The sequence below is a fragment of the Bubalus bubalis genome, chromosome 10, assembly GCF_019923935.1.
Source record: "Bubalus bubalis isolate 160015118507 breed Murrah chromosome 10, NDDB_SH_1, whole genome shotgun sequence".
Lineage (NCBI taxonomy): Eukaryota > Metazoa > Chordata > Mammalia > Artiodactyla > Bovidae > Bubalus > Bubalus bubalis.
This window is the reverse complement of record NC_059166.1, coordinates 63215461-63237844: the sequence shown is the minus strand read 5'-3', so window position 1 is coordinate 63237844 and position 22384 is coordinate 63215461. Positions and strand designations below refer to the sequence as shown.

General features: G+C 34.9%; 1 protein-coding gene across 3 annotated transcripts in view; it reads right to left on the bottom strand.

The window, feature by feature from the left end:
- Nucleotides 1-655: 655 nt before the first annotated feature.
- The window catches only part of CEP57L1 (centrosomal protein 57 like 1), a 224759-nt gene continuing 203030 nt past the window's right edge, over nt 656-22384 (bottom strand). For all 3 annotated transcript variants that reach the window (XM_044924375.2, XM_006075465.4, XM_006075464.4), the window contains exons 4-11: nt 19557-19678; nt 12069-12185; nt 10862-10939; nt 10279-10365; nt 4705-4782; nt 4348-4589; nt 3211-3355; nt 656-1072 (exon numbers count right to left, since the gene is read on the bottom strand). In XM_044924375.2, the coding sequence (XP_044780310.2) occupies nt 854-1072; nt 3211-3355; nt 4348-4589; nt 4705-4782; nt 10279-10365; nt 10862-10939; nt 12069-12185; nt 19557-19678 (1088 nt within the window). In that variant the 3' untranslated portion in view covers nt 656-853. The remainder of the gene's footprint in view (nt 1073-3210; nt 3356-4347; nt 4590-4704; nt 4783-10278; nt 10366-10861; nt 10940-12068; nt 12186-19556; nt 19679-22384) is intronic.

Sequence of the window (22384 nt, the reverse complement as noted above, 5' to 3'; positions counted from 1 at the left end):
TACTTTGCCAACAAAGGTCTGTCTAGTCAAGGCTAAGGTTTTTCCTGTGGTCATGTATGGATGTGAGAGTTGGACTGTGAAGAAGGCTGAGCGCCGAAGAATTGATGCTTTTGAACTGTGGTGCTGGAGAAGACTCTTGGGAGTCCCTTGGACTGCAAGGAGATCCAACCAGTCCATTCTGAAGGAGATCAGCCCTGGGATTTCTTTGGAAGGAATGATGCTAAAGCTGAAACTCCAGTACTTTGGCTACCTCATGAGAAGAGTTGACTCATTGGAAAAGACTCTGATGCTTGGAGGGATTGGGAGCAAGAGGAGAAGGGGACGACAGAGGATGAGATGGCTCAATGGCATCACTGACTCGATGGACGTGAGTCTGAGTGAACTCTGGGAGTTGGTGATGGCAGGGAGGCCTGGCATTCTGCGATTCATGGGGTCGCAAAGATTCGGACACGACTGAACGACTGATCTGATCTCATCTGATCTAGGGTTACAAGCCTACTAAATGAAAAAGTGGAATGGCATTTATATCTCAAATTCAACTCAATTTTAAATATCATCAGTCTAGTATAATGTTTTAAACTTAGCTTAATGTATCTGCAAAGTGAACAATGTTTCTAAAACATGGTATGCTGAGGTATTTTAGTCAATAAAAAAGAACAGGAAAGCAATCATTTATTATTTGGGTTTCTTAGGAGGTCATTAGGCATTCATTTAAAAATACTACAATTTGATACTTTATAGAGGCTAGAAACATAATTCAAAATTTCATAAAGGCATATTAAATTAAAACCACTTTAGACAGTTCAAGATCTCATTGACAAAGTTCATTCAAGATGATAGTTTTGCTATTGTGTTACTGTTCCCACATAATATCATCTCGTCTCAATTTCATCTGAAGATTATGGACTCGTATTGGACGACAGTTGTTGTTCTTTTGAAGAGAGTTAGTTAGCAAACATTTTCTGGAGCTATTTTTTATATTCTTTGTTCCTTTACAGTTGCTATCTTCTTGCTGAATAGCTGAAGTTTCACTCATCTTTGAATTCTGAACTTTTTGCTGCAGTTTGCGGACCTGGAAAGAAAAAAATCTTATATTTCAGTCCAAAATATACTTAACATATACCTTATAATAGAGGATTGGATTGATGGTTTAAGGATCACATGAAATTAAAAACTTTGGTAAGTCTTTATTTATTGAATCCTTATTGCATGCCTAACACTGTGCTATTTATACAGAAACATAATGAATAAAACAATCATTGCTTTCAAGAAGCTTATTGCTCTTATTATTAGAGAAAAAAAGCATATATGTGACAACTAGAGAATAATTTAAGCCAGAATAACTTTGAGTAGGACAAAAAGTGTATTTCTAAGAAGGATAAAGAAGGACAAGATCGATATGGGCTGGAGAAGCTGAGAGAAAGAAATGTTTGTTTTTGTAAGATAAGAAACGGGAAAAATCAGGAGAACATGGAGGAGAGAGAAGGACCTTTCTGGTGACATTAACAACAAAGCAAAAATTTGGTGCTAGGAGTGAACATCAAGTTTATAGAGTCTATATTTTTTCTTTAAAGTATTCCTGAATTTAAAGTACTACTGAATGCCAGTTTTGTTTTGTTTTTAAAGGCAAAGGAATAAATAACCTTATCTCACTGAGGAGTTTCTAGTAATGATTGGGTTGATGGAATTAAACAAAACAAAATCTATAAACTAGATAAACCCTTTTCTTCCAAGTCTAGTCCATTACTGAATCTTTTAAACAATTATTTATTTTGGCCACATTACATGGCTTGTGGGATCTCAATTCCCCAATCATGGATGGAACCCATGTACCCTACTAAGGAAGTGTGGAATCCTAACCAATGGACTGCCAGGGAATTCCCCACATTACTTAATCTATTTCACTTAAGCATAGTCTGATTTGTAGAGCTGGTCCAGACACTGGCTAAGTATCTGGTGTTCTGTTTACCTAAAAATTCTTAAAAATTTTTACTTCTATAAGCTATTATATATATGTAATATATAAATTATATATATATGTAATATTTTTCAAAATATAATTTATGTACATACTGCCTAAATTAAAAAAATACGACTACTCTTATATTCCTTTCAGGTTTCTCCTATGTAATTCTAAGAAAGCATACAAGTTACATAATTTTCACCCTAACACAATCATACAGAAAGTTTACTTACTATAGCTTTAAAAGCCAGTTAAGTGAAAATGTTTGCTTTAAAATTTCATTTCCTTCTGTCTTTCTTTATTGGCCACAGAGGAATAAAGGCAGTAAAATTCTGCATTATTTATTACTTTCCTATATAAGTGGGGAAGGCTTAATTGTGAGGTTAATATATTACCAACTTATACGAATGCTGATTATTCCATTAGCAGATAGCTACATGATATGACCTGAAGGTTCCTGGAAAGATTCCCTCTGCTTTCTGTTTCAGGAGCATAATAGTCCTAAGAGTGAATTCATTGTCTCGGGATAAAATGTAATATTCCATGATTTTTTTTGTCAAAATATTAAGACTATTATGCCTTTCTTAGTTACTATGAATTTATACACAAGGATAGAGTCCTCCTCATCACCTCCACTAGAGTGAGCTAAGCATAGGTTCCCGAGGAATGCAACACAGCATGGCTTGTTCTAAGAAACTGGAAATAGTTGTTTTAGAGATGCGGTATGCTTTAGACACCTGTTGACATAAGGGATTTCAGTAGGGCATTAGGAAAGAGAGGGATAAGAGGAAAGAATGCTAAATGGACATCTGGGAGAGATGTAAAGCAAATTTAGCCTACCTCTTAATTTTCCCAAAGTTACTTCTGAATACATAATTTAACTTACTCTTTTTTTTCTCCCTTTGGCTGTGCCGTGTGGCTTGTAGGATCTTAGTTCTCCGACCAAGGACTGAACCTGGGCCCCAGCAATGAAAGCATAGAGCTCTAACTACTGGACGGCCACAGAATTCTCTATAACTAAATTTCTTGGTTCTCTTTTCTTTATATTATATAAAGAATTATGTAGCAGACCATGTTATTTCAATGTACAGATGACTCTATTTTATCGTAAGTCTAAGTGACTCCTATCTATCATCTTTTCACTAAGCCACACATACAGGCCTCAAATTTGGAAGGTCTAGAGAAACGTAACATTGAATCCAGATCTATTATCTTTTTATTAAAATTTTTTACTAAAACTTTCTTACGGTTTCTTGATGCTGCATTAGTTTGGAAATTTGTTCTCCTTTAATTTCCATTTTCTTGACTAAATGCTCTAGTTCACATTCTATATCTTCACAGACAGATTGGCTTTCAGTTTCTTTCATTTGATTCAGCAGGTCTTGGTACTCCCTATGAAAGAAAAGCAAGTATCAAGCACTATTACAGTTTATAGTATACAAACTATATATATATATATAATATATATATAAACTATATATTAATCTTTGTTACAATTAAACAATATTCTGCTCAATCATAAACTTTAATCAGAGTTAAATATTAACCTTCAAAGACAGCTTCTTTTTGTAGAGTTATCAAATTAAATCTATGGTAATTATAAACAGGCTCTTATGATTTGAGATTAGATATATTTAGAAATATCTCAGACTTAGGATCTCAAAGAATCTTAAAAAATGTCTGAATTCTTAGTGTTCATAGTTAAATGTAGTAAAATATTCTGATGTCCTTAGCTAGAGGCATTAAGGGACTCTTTTTCATTCCAAGTTTGGAATTCTTAATGTAGAATCTTTGGAAGAATTCCAGCTATAGAAGTATTTGCCTGAGAAATTCCTAGATTTCGTGAATGCCTGCTCAAAAAAACTACTGCTAATAGAACTATATCTTCTACAGAGGTCTTAGTTCAACTGGTTGGCCACCCAAGTCACATATTTTCTGGAATATTTGTTGAAAAGATATTTAAACTTGAAGCTTAAAATATGTATCCCATACAGAATCTTTGAAGCATATGGATGCTTCAAACATGCAATGCAAACCAGCCAGAATGGAAAATAAGAAATTGCATTCCTATTTGTCTAATGAAATCATTCACTTAACTGAAAATATTATAAAAAGCAGAAGGAGCATCTTAGAAAAGCATTTGTGAATTATAATTTAAGATCACCAGACCCCATTTGTTAGAAAGACAGAAATATTTGTCTATCAGTTCAGATCTTGGGAATACAGAAACACTTTAAATAGAAAAAAGTAGTAATCTTCAGATCAAAATAAGTTCAAAAGGCTAAGTAAGGTTTTTACGAATTTGTAAGCAACAATGTTTGAAAGACTGAGAAGAAAAAAAGATACCTAAATTTGTCTTGCTACTTCTTGTGATAAATACTCACATAGTCATTTGGTCCAGCTCATCTTGCATTGCCATCAAAAGTTCAGACAAATTGTGGCAAATAGAAATGGACTTTTCTGAGTCAGAATGTACAGCTTTACATTGAGAAGTTGTTCTAGAAGGCTTGTAGAGACATCTAAGCTCAGTAACTTCAGCCGGTTTCTGAAGGATATGTGGCCCAGAATGTTGCACTGTTTGGAGGCTTTGTGTACTTGCATTCTCAGAATGGCTTGCACTGGCAGACTTTGGGGGAAAAGATATAGCTGAGAAAGATTTGAAATAACTGATGGCATTTAAATAGCACTTATACCAAAGCATGAATTTATCTGAACAAGTATCCTCATTTTTCCCTTCTCACCTTCTCAGCCATAATAGGCAGTGTTCCAAATTTTGAACAAATTTGCTGAGGTGGTCTTCTCTTTAAACATTTAGTTTTCTAAATATTGACAAGGAAAAAAGTAAACAAAAAATATTTTAAAAAGACATTTATCAAATTAACACTATTACACAATAGGATATGCAAGTTACAATGAAATATCACTATACACCTGTTAGAATGGTTAAAAAAAAATGTGACAACACCAAATGCTAACGAGGAAATGGAGAAGCCAGATTGCTCATACACACAAAATAATGCAGCCACTTTGGCAGACAGTTTGGAAGTTTCTTGTAAAATTAAAGATTTATTGATAGCTATCATATGATTCAGAGATTTCACTTTTAGATATTTACCCCAGGAAAATGAAAAATATGTTCACACAAAAACCTGTACACAAAGTTTATAACTGCTTTATTTGTGATAGCCTAAAACTGAGGTAGCTCTGTCAATAAAGAAGCTGCCTGCAATGCAGGAGATCCAGTTCAATCCCTGGGTTGGGAAGATCCCCTGGAGAAGGAAATGGCAACCCACTCCAGAATTCTTGCCTGGAGAATCCCACGGACAGAGGAACCTGGAGGGCTATAGTCCATGGGATTGCAAGAGTTGGACGCGACTTAACGGCTAAACTACTACTGCTGCTGCTAAGTCGCTTCAGTCATGTCTAACTCTGTGCGATCCTATAGACGGCAGCCCACCAGGCTCCCCCGTCCCTGGGATTCTCCAGGCAAGAACACTGGAGTGGGTTGCCATTTCCTTCTCCAATGCATGAAAGTGAAAAGTGAAAGTGAAGTCACCCAGTTGTGTCCGACTCTTAGCGACCCCACAGACTGCAGCCTACCAGGCTCCTCCGTCCATGGGGTTTTCCAGGCAACAGTACTGGAGTGGGGTGCCTAAAACTGAAATCCCATGGACAGAGGAAGAACCTGGTGGGCTATATAGTCCATGGGGTTGCAAAAGAGTGGGACACAACTTAGCAACTAAACAACAACAACAAAACTGAAAACAACCCAAATCTCCTTCATCAGGTAAATGGTTCAACTGTGGTACATCCCTAGCATGGAATACTACACAGAAACTTTTAAAAATGCATCAATACTTGGATGGATTGGCCGAGTGAAACAAGCCTCTCAAAAGGTTATATACTGTATGATTACATTTATGTAACATTCCTGAAATAAAATCATAGAGATGGTAAACAGATTATAAATTGCTAAGGGTTAGGGAGGATGATGTGTAACTATAAAGGGATAACATGAAGGAACCTTATAGTAGTGGAATAGTTCTGTATCTTCATAGTGGTGATGGTTACAAGAATCTACACATGTGATAAAACTGTATAGGATCACACAAATATGCATATATACACACAACTAAGTGAACAAAAAACTGTTGAAATCTCCATAAGCTCTGTGTATTGTACCAATTTCAATTTCCTGGACTTTATTATATTTATGAAAGATGTTACCATTGGGGGAAGCTTGTTAAAGATATATGCTGCTGCTGCTGCTGCTAAGTCTCTTCAGTCATGTCCAACTCTGTGAGACCCCATGGACGGCAGCTCACCAGGCTCTGCTGTCCCTGGGATTCTCCAGGCAAGAACATTAGAATGGGTTGCCATTTCCTTCTCCAATGCATGAAAGTGAAAAGTGAAAGTGAAGTCACTCAGTCGTGTCCAACTCTTCGCGACCCCATGGACTGAAGCCCACCAAGCTCCTCCGTCCATGGGATTTTCCAGGCAAGAGTACTGAGTGGGTTGCCATTGCCTTCTCCGAAAGATACACTGTACCTCCCTTTATATTTTTTTTATCACCTCTAATCTATAATTTTTCAAAATAAAAAGTGAAAAACAAAAAACAAAAAAAAGACACATGTTTAGGATATGGAACAATGGTAACTGCTGATTGGAACATAAACTGGTCCAGTCACTTTGAACAATATCTTATAAAGCTAAGGTGCATGACACTTATGGCCCAGTATCTCAGAGAAACTCCTGAACACTTACACCACGAGGCATGTACATAACAGTGTTGTTTATAATAACAAAAAGTGAGAAACAAACCAAATGATCACTGAAAGGAGAAGGGAAAAAGAAATTTTTAGCAATAAAAAGCAGTGAACCATTCATATATGCATCAACTGGAAGAATCTCATAAACTTAATGTTGAGTGGAAAAAGAAAGCTGCTGAAGAACACAAATACAGTAAGTCCATTTATATAAAGTTCAAGTGTAAACCCAACAAATGTATTTCTTATAAATACTTATTTGGCAAAGCAATTTTTTTTTAAAACCAGGAGAATGATAAAAACAAAATCAGAATTGTGGTTACTCCTTGGATGGAGGGAATACAATTTAAGAAAGGTACACACTGGGCCTTAACAGTGCTGGTAATGCTCTATTTCTTAAGCTGTATGGCGAGTACTCCAGTGTTAATGTTATTATTATCCTTCAAGCAGACATTTTTTGTTATATTAGGTTGGCCAAAAAGTTTGTTCAGGTTTTTCAGTAACATTTTATGGAAAAACTCAAACAAACTCTTTGGCCAAACCAATATGTACTCCTCTGTGAATAATTTTTAAAAAGACACTGCTAAGCTACATTCTTAAAAGTAAATGATTTCACTATTTTTGTTAGATGGATTGAACTTGGATGACCAATTGTCTCAATCTGCCCATGATACAGGATCTTTAGTACTAAAACCAGTAAAGTCATAGGCAAACTGGGGTGACTTGGTCACTCTATTTAACACTTTAGCAAGAGAATAATCAATAAGCTGAGGATATTCCATAATAAAAAGAAAACAAAATATTCCCAATTCTAAAGGAAAATTTAGATATCTTAACTATCATAAACATTAATTTTTTTAATTAAAAAAATTAAATTGCTTAGAGGTAGAGATATCACAAGTTTGTGAGTCAGTTCTTATTCACTCAGATTTTCTTGGTGATCCTGGACAATCATGCAAGCTCTGTACCTTAGGAATGATAATTTCAAGTAATAGAAAATGATGGTTTGATCAAAGTCTATTTTAAGCAGTTAAATTAGAACAAAAGAAATGTAATTTTTTTTAGTCGCTATACTGAATGAGATTTCTGACTGATAATTACATCTGTCCTTTCAAAAGAATAATGAAAACCTCACAGAACAGGCTTCCATTATCTTGCTTACAATATTCAAACAGTCTGATTCTTTACTTCCAAGCTCACCTTATGCTGTTGTTGGTAACTATCTAGAAGTATAGCTCTAATCATGTCTCTATAAGCCTTCAATGGTTCGCAATGATTTATAGAACAAAAGTTCAAATTCTTAACATGGCATTGAAGATCAGTCATAATCTCACTTCAAGCTATAGTTTCAAGTCTCATATGGTACTGCTGCTACTGCTGCTAAGTCGCCTCAGTCATGTCCGACTCTGTGTGACCCTATAGACGGCAGCCCACTAGGCTCCCCCGTCCCTGGGATTCTCCAGGCAAGAACACTGGAGTGGGTTGCCATTTCCTTCTCCATGATATGGTACTAGTACTGGACAATTATTTACAGTTTCATGTAAAAATCAACTATACTCTCAGACTGTAACACACCTCGCCTCATCTCTATCAATACTTACTCATTTTCCAAGTCTGCTTTTACTACTTCTTGTGTGATCTTTTCACATATTCTTTATGTGTACAGCACCAGAATACTTTGTTTATACCTTTATTAAGTTTTTAGTACACTCTGTCTTATATTTGTATTTTTGTCTGCTTCTCTGTAAATTCCTGTGTTATCTTTTTAATACCTGTGAAGTGAAATCGCTCAGTCGTGTCCGACTCTTTGTGACCCCATAGACTGTAGCCTACCAGGCCCCTCTGTCCACGGGATTTTCCAGGCAATAGTACTGGAGTGGATTGCCATTTCCTTCTCCAGGGGAATCTTCCCAACCCAGGGCTCGAACCCGGTCTCCTGCATTCTAGACAGATGCTTTACTGTCTGAACCACCAGGGAAGTCCTTTTAATACCTAAAGGTACTAGTATCTGGGTTTTGTTTTGTTTTGTTTTTTAAGAGACCTCTGTGAGATTCTGCTTGTCTCACTGACACTTACTCCATATCCTGGACATAGTTCATTCAACTCGATATGGAGTAAGTATCAGTGAGACAAGCAGGAATCTCACAGAGGTCTCTTAAAAAAACCCAGATACTACCTTCAGCAACATTAGTGCTCCTGTTACCTTTAAAACGAAGCATTATTACTTACAGATCTATGAACTTGGAACTTAAGCTAACTGCTTTTATAAAGTGGTTTTGCTGTCAATTATTTTTTCTTTTCTTCCAGGAGCTACCTTTTCTTTCCTTCATTTCTTTTACTTTGTTTTTCCCTGTACCTTATTAAAAAATCTTTTCCACCAGCTCTTCAAAGGATGTCATAAAACATAACTACAAAAATAAATCAGTATTTTTCCACTTGTATAAATTACTTATAGTGATTCTCTATTTAGCTTTGCAGCTTCTAATCTTATTGTGGAGATAAGACACAAAACATACTTAAGGAAGGAAATAAACTAAAAAAATATAAACGGCATTGGGAAAATATTCTTCATTACTGTAGTTTGCAAATTCTTTCAGAGAAAAAAAAATCTGTGAAAAATGCAGCCCAACTACTGAATTCTTATTTATGGAATAAACAACTAGCTAAAGTTAAGTATAATGTTTCCCCCATTATTGTATCCACAGGGTGAACCTATGGCAGTGGCCAGAATTCACAAATAGCATGCTTGGTTCGTACAGCAAATAGCACATAGAAACACTACATGCATATTGAATAAATAATAATAATGGTCATCAAAACTATAATTTCAGAATCATAAGATTAAAAGGGACTAACATTTTCTTTACCATTATAAATAAAAATGTTTAATATAATAAATCCAAAACATCAATTTAACAAAACAAATTATTATTGGTAAAGCTATAAAGTACTCATTCCCCAATCTTCAGGCAAGTCCAAAGGATATTAGCATAAAGAAATAAAGAATTTCTCTAGAGAAATGACTATAATTTAATTTAATATTATAATTTATAATACAATATAATTTAATAGTATATCTTGTCTTTTTATTGTGCATGCATTATATAAAACTGCTTCCAGAATCTATTGTGCTATATCTATTGTATTGTTTAGTGCTTCTTTTAAAAAGTATCCAAAATACATTTCTTTAACAGTTTAGTACTAGCAATATGTTTGCCTTTCTAGAAAAATTAGAATGCTTATTGTTATTTCACAAATTTAGATGTATTGCCCATTATATGTTCCTTTTTGCCCTGGGTGTCAAGCAAACTCAGAGCTAGGTTTTGTGCTCAAATGCTGCTACTTTCTTTAACCTAGGTTTTATGGAATTTTCTGTCCTCACACCCCAAACCATCATTACTTGACTTATGTTTTTAGGTCCATTTCATAGAATTATTTCATGTCTTATATTATAAATATCTTCAAATTCTTTTAAAAAAATGCACAGGTATAATTACTAAAAGGATGAAGAAATAAGCACTAGCAAATAAGAATAAAGTATTTGCATACCTTTGAAGATTTCTTCTTTTCCTTGAAGTGCCTTGGATTTGTTACTGAAGACATTAAAATTCTACTGATTTCAAGTCCAGTTTGAAGCTATAATAGTGAAAAAAAAACCTTTACTATTACTTGACTTTTAACAAATTTCTTTTTCTTCAGAAACATTATAATGAGGGATCATATATCAGTTAATAAAGATAAAAATGTTTTTTTGAAGAAGAAAAGAAAATCCAAAAATTTATTTTTTTGTGTTAAAGTCACCAAGTCTACTGGTAATTACAATCATTTTCTGTTTATAACAGAATGAGTTATTTTATATATCTCAAACTGAAAATAATTGATAGCATGAGTTCTTTCAACTGAGAATATATGCATGTTTCTCAGAATTTCAAAAGACCAAAAGATCTTTGGCAATACATCGAAGTCTATGAATATACTTGCTGACTTACTGAAATTTCATTATTACAGCAAAGAAAGACAAAACTGATAAGTTAGGAAGCATAAATTAGAGTCCAGAGTAAGGCTTCAGTTAATAAAGTATAATAAAACATATGTGATTTTAAAGTGCCAGATGATACAGTGTTCTGTTTACCTGAGAAGCTTTATCTTGAAAGAGCTTACGCTGATGTTCTTCTTCCTTTAGTTTTTCCTCTAAATGTTTAATCTTGTCCTACAAAAGAATTGAAAAACTGGGATTATTATACAAAAACTAGAGCTAAATATCTTTTATTCCTTTTCCAAATAGAGCCCTCAGGGTCTTGATTCTTAATAGTTTGGTAAATTAAAGCAGAAAGTAAGAAAAAGGAATGGCAAAAGATACTAAGTTTTCCTTGGCTTTCTTCATATGATCCTTTACCTACTTTATTTAAGAAAGACAAAGGAGAAGCAAAGAATTTATATGCATAATGCATGTTCATTAACAAAATCATAATACTGAAAATTTGGGAGGTTTTAAAGGTCTAGAAGGTCAAACAATATAGTCTTGGGTCTCAATGTTTCATTCAAAATATAGACAACTTAGAATAAAAGACTATGCTGTACTTAGGGAAAAGCAAAAGTGAAATCGCTCAGTCATGTCTGACTCTTTGTGACCCCATGGACTGTAGCCTGCCATGCTCCCCTGTCCATGGGATTTTCCAGGTAAGAATACTGGAGTGGGTTGCCATTTCCTTCTCCAGGGGATCTTCCTGACCCAGGGATCGCACTGTAGGCAGACTTTTAACCATCTAAGTCACCAGGGAAATAAGACTAATATATATGAAACAATATGATTTGACCCAGGTCATGAATATATATGTATAACCTTATACACAAAAGTATTTCATTGTATATCCATGGTATAGTTTGGAATAGGAAGACAGTACTATCTCAAAGGGAGAACTTCCTGAGTGTTCAAAATCTCAAGGAAGGCTTCATAGAGGAAGCAGGAATTGGAGAATCCTACAAAATGGATAGGATTCACTTGGAAAAGGAGAGGGCATTTCAGGATAGGATCTAGAATAGGCGTAACTTACTTGCAAGTGGTGAAAGGCTACCTTTTCAATATCCTTTAGGTAAATCACCTAACAAACGAAAATATTCTACCACTGCAGAAGAAGGTAAAACTACAATTTCACATCAAAAAGCAAACTCATTTATGCTGTGGTCTATAGGCAATAACTCATATCTGGATTACTAAAAGCTATTAATGAAGTTTTACAAATCTAATTTTACTGCATATTCATATACAGGGTAATTACACATAACACTAAAGATTTATTCCTGGTATCACCACTTCAAAGAAATAAGTTGAAGCTTACCTCAGCAGTTTTCTGAGTTGTTGTAAGTTTAAAACATTCTTTTTCTAAGACATCAAGCTTTGCAAGTTTTGCATGAAGCTTCATATGATCCTGTTCTTTTTCCCTTTGAAGCTGGGCCTGGAAAGGAAAAAAACAAAACCTAAGTTTGGCAAATGAAGCTGATTGCTCAAGAATAATACAATTTCTGAGAATTCAAAGCACAACATAAATTGTCATAAGAAACACATAACAAACATGCACATACTTTAGGTACTTTGAAAGCAAAAAAAAAAAAAAAAACAAGAGAAAATAAAATCCTTTTCAAAAACAAAGAAACTGTGCAAAAAAAGATATTAGATCAATGGAACAAAATCTTCTATGTATCTTTATATACCATTTCTACTATGGTAAACATCATCAGTGAAACATATTAAATAAACAAGGTGTTATCACAAGGTGATCAAACCTACTTATTGACTTACCCTCTCTCTAACTATAACATAGAAAAGCAGCTATCAAAGGACTAAAGCATACAGAGAACTTGAAGAAAAGCAAAGTTATACATATATATTTACTGGTGTTGAGTTGCTAAGTTGTGTCCAACTCTGAGACACCATGGACTGTATAAAGACTGCCAGGCCACTCTGTCCATGAGATTTCCTAGGCAAGAATACTGGAATGAATTGCCATTTCCTTCTCCAGGGGATCTTCCTGATCTAGGGATTGAACTTGTGTCTTCTGCACTGGCAGGTAGATTCTTTATTGCTGAGCCACCAAGGAAGCTCTACACATATATATGCATACCTACGCATTGTCTTGTAATGGCATTTATTACCACACTAATGCAAGATGTTAATGACAGGGGCAACTGTGAGGGGGCAAGAAGTATATAAGAATTCTCAGTATTATCTGACAAATCTTCTATAAACTTAAAACTGCTCTAAAAAATAGTTTATTAAAAATTAAAAAACTGAAACAACAAATAAATAGAGTTTTGGTGACCTGTGGTCTAACATTCTATTGGAGTTACAGAAGGAGAAGAGAGAGAAGTCAGACAAGAATAATTATTTGAAGGCTAATGCCTAAAAATGTTCCAATTCTGATGAAAAATATTAACTGACAGATTCAAGAATCTAAAATGAACAAACAAAAAATAACCCAAGCAGAATGAATACAAAGAAAACCACATTTGGGCATATTATCAAATGGTTGAAAACCAGTGATACAAGGGAAAAAACAGCCTAAGAAATAACACACTATGCACAGAGGAATGAAGATAACAATTCTCATTAGAAACTATGAAATCAGGCTTCTCTGGTGGTCCACTGGTTGAGGATCTGCCTGCCAATGCAGGAGACGTGAGTTCAATCCCTAGTCTAGGAAGATTCCACATGTCACGGAGCAATTAAGTCCATGCACTACAACCACTAAGCCAGTGCTCTACAGCCCAAGAGTCACAACTTCTAAGCCCATGCACTGCAACTACTGAAGCCTGTGCACCCTAGAGCCTGAGCTCTGCAACAAGAGAAGTTATCGCAATGAGAAGCCCACAAACTACAACTAGAGTAGTCCCCACTCTCCACAACTAGAGAAAGCCCGTGCACAGCAATGAAGACCCAGCACAGCCAAAAGTAAATAAATAAATCTTGGGGGAAAAAAAAATCAACTAGAATTTTATACCTAGTGAAACTATCCTTCAACAATGGTGGTGAAATAAAGCCTTTTCCAGACAAATACATGCTAAGAGAATTCCCAGCATACTTTAAAAAGCACTAGAAATAGTAAAAATGTGGATAAATATATATTACTTCTTATTTCTTAATTTTCTTTAAAGGAAAATTGATTATTTAAAGGAGAAACAGAAACAATGTATTGTGAGCTACATAACACACATAGAAATGAAATGTATGAAAACTGTAGCACAAAGGGGGACAAATGGAATCATTATGTAGTAGGATCTTATATTACATGTGAAATATTTTAATGCTAATTCATGATAGACTGTAGTACATTAAGAATACATAACTTTAACCTATACAGTAGTTACTAAAAAAGAGAAGGGGAAAAATACCTGGAGAAAGAGAAGTCAGCAAAATGTAAGAAGAAACCGCTAGGGAATAGGGAACTTAAAAAATATTTTTGGTTGAAAGAATGAAAATACAAAATGTCAAAACCTGTGGGATGCAGGTAAAGCACAGTTTAGAGGGAACTTGATAGTTTTTAATCACAATATATTACATTTTAAAAGAAATAATAAAGTTTTAAAGTCAATAATCTAAGTTTCCAACATCCAAAGCTAGGGAAAAAATAGCAAATTAAATCCTACATTAGTAGAAGGAAGGAAATAATAAAGATGAAGTGGAAATCAATGAAATAGAAAATAAAAGTTTTTATAAAGATTTATTTTTTAAAATCTATAAAATGTATAAAGTGATATGTAGGTTGATAGTTTTAAAAAGAGCACAAATACAATCTACTAGTGTCAGGAATACAAGAGGGAACATCTCTAAAGACACAATAAAAACAGATAATCTGAGTAGCCAAATCTCTGTTATAAATAAACTGAACTTATAATTAAACACTATATATTTAAAGAAAACTTCAGTCCCAGATAGCATCTATCAAATTTGAACTCTATCAAACATTTAAGGAGGAAATAAAACTATTCTTATATAAGGTCTTTCAGAAAATAGAAGGAATCTTCCCAACTAATTTTATGAGGTCAAACAAAATCATAATAACAAAATGAGACATTGTGAGAAAAATACAAACCAAGATCGCTTAAGGACAAAGTCACGAAAATTGTTAAGTGAAATCTTTGCAAGCTGAATCAAGCAATATAGAAAAACGATACTACATTAAGATCGATTGGGGCCTATATCAGGAATGCAATGTTGGTTAACATTTGAAAATCAAACAATGTAACTTACCATGTTAACAGAAGAAATGAGAAAAATCATATGACCCTTTCACTACATGTATAAAAAGCAAATCGCAAAATCATTCACAATAAAAGTTTCCAGCAAACTAAGAATAGAAAGTAATTTCCACATTTGATAAGGGATAACTACGAAAAACCTAGAGATAATAGTCTAGTGAAAGACTAGCATCTTTCTCCCAATGATCAGAAACAAAACAAGGATGTCAGTCTTTACCATTTCTAATTAACACTGTACTAGCTGCAATAACCAGTGCAAGAAAGTACAAAAAACAAAAGCCATAAAAATTGGAAAGGGAAAAATAAAACTTTTTTATTCATAGATGACATGATTATGTATATAGAAAATCCCTAGAAAATACTGAGTTCCAGAAACAGACTTGATCTATCTTTGTCAACTGTTTGTTGACCAAGGTGCCCAATCAATTCAATGGGAGAAAAGAAATCTTTTAACAAATGGTGCTGGGACAATTGGGCATCCACATGGAAAAAATTTAACCTTGAATAATTTTTTCTCACTATACAAAAATTAATCCCAGATGGATCATAGAACAAAATGAAAATTAAGAGCTTTTAGAAGAAAATATTTTGGAAAATACTTTGATAGTTTCTTATAAAAATATACCTACCCCATGGTTCAGTAATTCTACTATAATTTCTCTTTATCTAAGAGAAATTAAAACATATGGTCACAAAAAAGTTTGTACAAGAATGTTTGAAGTATCTTTACTTACAACACCTCCAAACTGGAAAAAAGGTCAAATATCCATCAAATGAAAAATGGATAACCAAATTGTGGCATATCTATATAATGAAATTCTACACAGCAATAAAAGGAATGAACTACTGATGCATGTAACAACATGGATTAATCTAAAAAACTGTATGTGAAACCAAAGAACCAGACACAAAAATAACATTTTCTATCATCCAATTTATATGAAGTTCTAGGACAGGTAAAATTAATATGAAGTAAAATAAATCAGAATAGTAGTTGCATTGTTAGGAGGTGGGGAGAGAGCAGGGAATAACTTGGCAGAGATATAAGAAAATTTCTGGGGTGATAAAAATGTTCCTTTATTTGGTAGGACTATAGATTACATTAGCATACTCATTTATCAATAATCACTGAACTACTGTATATTGTCACCTTGCTTATTTAACTTATATGCAGAGTGCATCATGTGGAATGCCAGGCTGGATGAAGCACAAGCTGGACTCAAGGCTGCCAGGAAAAATATCAATAACCTTAGGTATGCAAATGATACCACCTTTATGGCAGAAAGCAAAGAAGAACTAAAGAGCCTCTTGATGAAAGTGAAAGAAGAGAGTGAAAAAGCTGGCTTAAAATGCAACATTCAAAACACTACGATAGTAGCATCTGTCCCATCACTTCACAGCAAATAGATGGGGAAAAAGTGGAAACAGTTGACAGATTTTATTTTCCTGGGCTCTAAAATCACTGCAATGGTGACTGCAGCCATGAAATTAAAAGACACTTGCTCCTTGGAAGAAAAGTTATGACCAACCTAGACAGTGTATTAAAAAGCAGAGACCTTATTTTGCCGACAAAGGTCTGTCTAGTCAAAACTATGGTTTTTCCAATAATCATGTATGTATGTGAGAGTTGGACCATAAAGAGAGCTGAGTACCGAAGAATTGATGCTTTTGAACTGTAGTGTTGGAGAAGACTCTTGAGAGTCCCTTGGACTGCAAGGAGATCCAACCAGTCCATCCTAGAGGAGATCAGTCCTGGTAGTTCATTGGAAGGACTGATGTTAAAGCTGAAACTCCAATACTTTGGCCACCTCATGCGAAGAGTTGACTCACTGGAAAAGACCTTGATGCTGGGAGAGATTGGGGGCAGGAGAAGGGGACGACAGAGGATGAGATGGCTGGATGGCATCACCAACTCGATGGACATGAGTTTGAGCAAGCTTCGGGAGTTGGTGAAAGACATGGAAGCCTGGTGTGCTGCTATTCGTGGGGTCGCAAAGAGTTGGACATGACTGAGCGACTGAACTGAACTGAACTGGACTGTGATTTCTTTTATCCTGCAAAATGCCTCTTCATAACTTTGCCCATTTTTCTACCACTGCTTTGTACTTTTTGCATCTTGCTTAAGAAATCTCTCTTAACTCCAAAGTCATAAAGGCATTATTCTGTGTTTTCTTCTAAAAATTCCAAAGTTAACATATAAGTCTTTAATCCATCGAATTTATTTTTGTGTATGATGTGAGGTAGGGATCCAATTTCTTTCTTTTTCTCTCACATAGATAATCAATTTCCCCCACATATTTACTGAAGTCACATATTTATTGTGATAATCAATTTCCCCCACATATTTACCAGCATTTCAATAATGTTATGCAATGGCATCCTTGTTTTATATTGACTTTCCATATAAGTAGATCTGACTAAACCCTAATTCTTTATTCTGTCAGTCCACACAAATATCATGCTAATTTTGACAGTATCAATATGTCATGGGGCAAGACCTCATCTTATTTTTCTTCAGAATAGCTTGGCTACTTTTGGACCTTTCCTTTTTATATGAATTTTAGAATCAACTTTTCTAGTTCTTTGAGAAACCTATTAAATACTTGGCCCATTAAAATCCAGTATTGACTGATACTTCTACCCATTTTTAACATAAAGCAAAGATCTTAGAACACTTAAACTGTATTTATCAGTTCTAATTTATGTTACTATTCTCATTAATTATAATCCTTTATATATATTTAAATATATAAAATAAAACATAATTATTGCTGTTATATATTTATTTACCTATATATTTACCATCTTCATTGTTCTTCATTCCTTCCTGCATCTCTGACCTTCTATCTAAGATACTCTTCCTTCTGTCTGAATGATACCTTCAGTGTTTCCTTTAGAATGTATTTCCTAGTAACAAACTACCTCAGATTTGGTCAGTCTTAAAATGTCTTCACTTCACCTTTATTTCTGGAGGATATTTTCACCAGGCATTGGACTCTAGACTGGCAGTTATTTTCTTTTAATATCTTAATTATAATCAGTTGTTTTCTTCCAGATTCAGTATTTTCTATTGAGAAGTCAGCTGTCAATTTAATTGTTGTCCTTTTGAACATAACCCTTTTATTTTCCCCAGCAGCTTTTAGGATTTTATTCTTGTCTTTAATTTTATTTTATTTTTAGACTTTACATAACTGTATTAGTTTTGCCAAATATCAAAATGAATCCGCCACAGGTATACATGTGTTCCCCATCCCGAACCCCCCTCCCTCCTCCCTCCCCATTCCATCCCTATTCTTGTCTTATTATTTATTTTATTTCTTTTTATTTTTGCTGCTTTGGCTTTATAGGGTTTCTTAAATCTGTGGTGTGATTATTTTTTTAGTCAATTTTTTAACTTCCCAGCCATTATATCTTCAAATATTGTTTCTGTCCTATTCTCTCTCTTTTCCTTTTGGAATTCCAATCACAGATAAATTTGACCTCACTCTAACTTATGTCTCTTGCTCTCTTTTCTAAACTTACCATTGTTTTGTCTCTTCATTGATCTGGATGGTTTCATCTTCTAATTCACTCATTATCTCTTCTGATCTGCTGTTAGATGCACCATTAAGTTCTCAATTCCATTTATTGTATTTTTTACAATATTGCAATTTTTATTTGGTTCCTTCTCAAATCTGCTGTGCCATTTTATGGTTTCTAATGTTCTGTTGAAAATTTTGATCCTATTTTCTATCTCCTTGATTATATCAAGTGTAATTATTTTAAAGTTTGTATCTTCTAGAGCCAGAATCTAGCTGGAGCTAACTTGTGAGAGTGTTTATATATAGTCTGTTAAGTATGCTATTTCTTTTGATAGTGTTATTTCCTTCTGCCTGGTCATCTTTCATTGCAAAGTTTCTCACTGTGTAGAAGAAAGGTTTATAGAAATAATTTGAGGACCCTGGGAACATTAGCCATTAAGGATCACTTTAATCCAATTTCAGGGACTAAGATTTTCTAGATTACTCTGATAATCTAGAGCTGAGCTGTAATCTATCTTGTTTTCCTTTTTGTTCATCATTACAAAGCATTCAGAGCACAGAATATTTACCAGGGTTCCTACCCTTGGCAGATCTTGAACTCTTAACTTTAACTTCTTTAGCCCATAATGAGGCTTTCAAAAGCACTATTTAGCCTTTCAACTGACTCTTCTGGAATAAAAAATGTCCTAAAAAGGAAGGGACCCAAAGCCAACCACTCTGGAGGTCAACTTCTTTGAATTTAACTATGCACACATACTTCTGAATTGGTGACCTTTCATCACCTTGTTAACTCTCCACCAATTCTGTGTATTTTCTTTTCTTCCTTTCTTTCCTCCCTCCTTCCCTTCCCTCTTTTCTTTTTTAATATTCTGTCCAGTGTTTGTGTTTCCTCTATAGAAAAGTTGGTTCAAATGACTTAGTGTGCATCACTATAACCGGAAATTTCCTACATACAGCTTTATATCCTATTTAAATTACAATATGACAATTTTCCCATGACATTAAATATTCTTCAAAAACATATTATATTACTATAGAAAATATAGTCACCTGTTGTTCTAGGATCATATTCTTCTCTCGTTCTACATTGAGAACCATTCTCTTTGTATATTCTAGTTGCTTCTCTAGGAGGATGCAGCGAGACTGGGCTGAGCTTAACTGCATACTTATATCTATGAAAAAGAAAAAGTAATAATGAATCATATCAGAGAGTTATCACAAGACATGTATTATATGAATTCAATCAAAAGTCATAAGTTCAAAACTTCTTTACTTCTAAATAATGACTCTCCCGAAATTAACATAAAATTTGTGAATATCTCATTAATTACATATAACTAATTTAACACTGACTCATAAAGACCCAGAAAGTATACTTCTGAAGGGGAAGGACCTCAGTGACTTGTGGGATCACAAAAACCTGGCTATTCCTGGGAAATAATATCATCTGGAAAATAGAGGACCTAAGGGAACATTTCATACGAAGATGGGCACAATAAAGGACAGAATGATAAGCACCTAAGAGAAGCAGAAGATATTAAGAAGAGGTGGCAACAATACACAGAAGAACTATACAACAAAGATCTTCATGACCCAGATAATCATTATGGTGTGATCACACACCTAGAGGCAGACATCCTGGAATGCAAGGTCAAGTGGGCCTTAGGAAGCATCACCACAAACAAAGCTAGTGGAGGTGATGGAATTCGAATTGAGCTATTTCAAATTCTAAAAGATGTTGTGAAAGTGCTGTATTCAATATGCCAGCAAGTTTGGAAAACTCAGCACGGGGCATCGGACTGGAAAAGGTCACTTCTCATTCCAATTCCAAAGAAGGGCAATGCCAAAGAATGCTCAAAATACTGCACAACTGCACTCATCTCACACACTAGCAAAATAATGCTCAAAATTCTCTAAGTGAGGCTTCAACAGTACGTGAACCGTGAACTTCCAGTTGTTCAAGCTGGATTTAGAAAAGGCAGATGAACCAGAGGTCAAATTGCCAACATCTACTGGATCATCAAAAAAGCAAGAGAGTTCCAGAAAAACATCTACTTCTGCTTTATTGACTATGCCAAAGCTTTGACTGTGTGGATCACAACAAACTGTGGAAAATTCTTAAGAGATGGGAATACCAGACCATCTGACCTGCCTCCTCAGAAATCTGTATGCAGGTCAAGAAGCAACAGTTAGAACTGGACATGGAACAACAGACTGGTTCCAAATAGGAAAAGGAGTATGTCAAGGCTGTATATGATCACCCTGTTTATTTAACTTATATGCAGAGTACATCATGAAAAATGCTGGACTGGATGAAGCACAACTGGAAGCAAGACTGCCAGGAAAAATATCAATAACCTCAGATATGCAGACGACACCACACTTATGGCAGAAAGTGAAGAGGAACTAAAGAGCCCCTTGATGAAAGTGAAAGAGGAAAGTGATAAAATTGGCTTGAAACTCAACATTCAGAAAACAAAGATCATGGCATGCGGTCCCATCACTTCATGGCAAATAGATGGGGAAACATGGAAACAGTGAGAGACTTTATTTTTTTGGGCTCCAAAATCACTGCAAATGGTGATTGCAGCCATGAAATTAAAAGACGCTTACTCCTTGGAAGAAAAGCTATGGCTATTCTAGATGGCATATTAAAAAGCAGAGACATCACTTTGCCAACAAAGGTCCGTCTAGTCAAGGCTATGGTTTTTCCTGTGGTCATGTATGGATGTGAGAGTTGGACTGTGAAGGCTGAGCGCCGAAGAATTGATGCTTTTGAACTGTGGTGTTGGAGAAGACTCTTGAGAGTCCCTTGGACTGCAAGGAGATCCAACCAGTCCATTCTGAAGGAGATCAGCCCTGGGATTTCTTTGGAAGGAATGATGCTAAAGCTGAAACTCCAGTACTTTGGCCACCTCATGCGAAGAGTTGACTCATTGGAAAGGACTCTGATGCTGAGAGGGATTGGGGGCAAGAGGAGAAGGGGACGACAGAGGATGAGATGGCTGGATGTCATCACTGACTCGATGGACATGAGTCTGAGTGAACTCCGGGAGTTGGTGATGGACAGGGAGGCCTGGCGTGCTGCGATTCATGGGGTTGCCAAGAGTCGGACACGACTGAGCAGCTGAACTGAACTGAACTGAGGGTAGCCTGGCGTGCTGCAGTCCATGGGGTCGCAAAAAGTCAGACATGACTGAGCAACTGACCTGACTGACTGAAAGTCTCTTCCCTAATAATATATTTCTTCTCTTTCAGAAAACTCAGATATAGGCATTCTACTATTTCCATTTTCCTTATTTCTCAACTACTGATCCCATAGTTAATTCTGTAGGAAGTAAGGAACCTCATTCTAATTCTTTATCTTCCTTGGCTCTTTATTCTACTTTTGTTCAGTTACCTCAGGACTTCTTTTTTCTCCTCATTTCTTCTATTTTCAAGTTGAAACATAAACTTGAACATTGTTTATGAGGGTGATATAGTGTTACAGGGGGAAAAAAAGCCACAATTTTGAAGTGAACTTTATAGAACTTATGTTCTACATCTCTAAAACTTGTGTCCATAAGTCCTTTTCCTAATTTCCTCAGAAACCACCTACCTGTCCACTTCTTCCAATTAATCTTTTAAGTTATTTTTATTGTTTTATTTTTACATTGTTTAACTACTACTATTGCTTTGTATTTTCAAATTTTTAAAAAACTAGTAAAAATAGGAAGCATTTTAATAATATTGCAGGCTAATAATATATGATATGATAATAAGATATAATATATGATATGATAATAAGATATAATATATGATATGATAATATATTGCCTTTCCCAAAGAAAGGCAATGCCAAAGAATGCTCAAACTACCGCCCAATTGCACTCATCTCA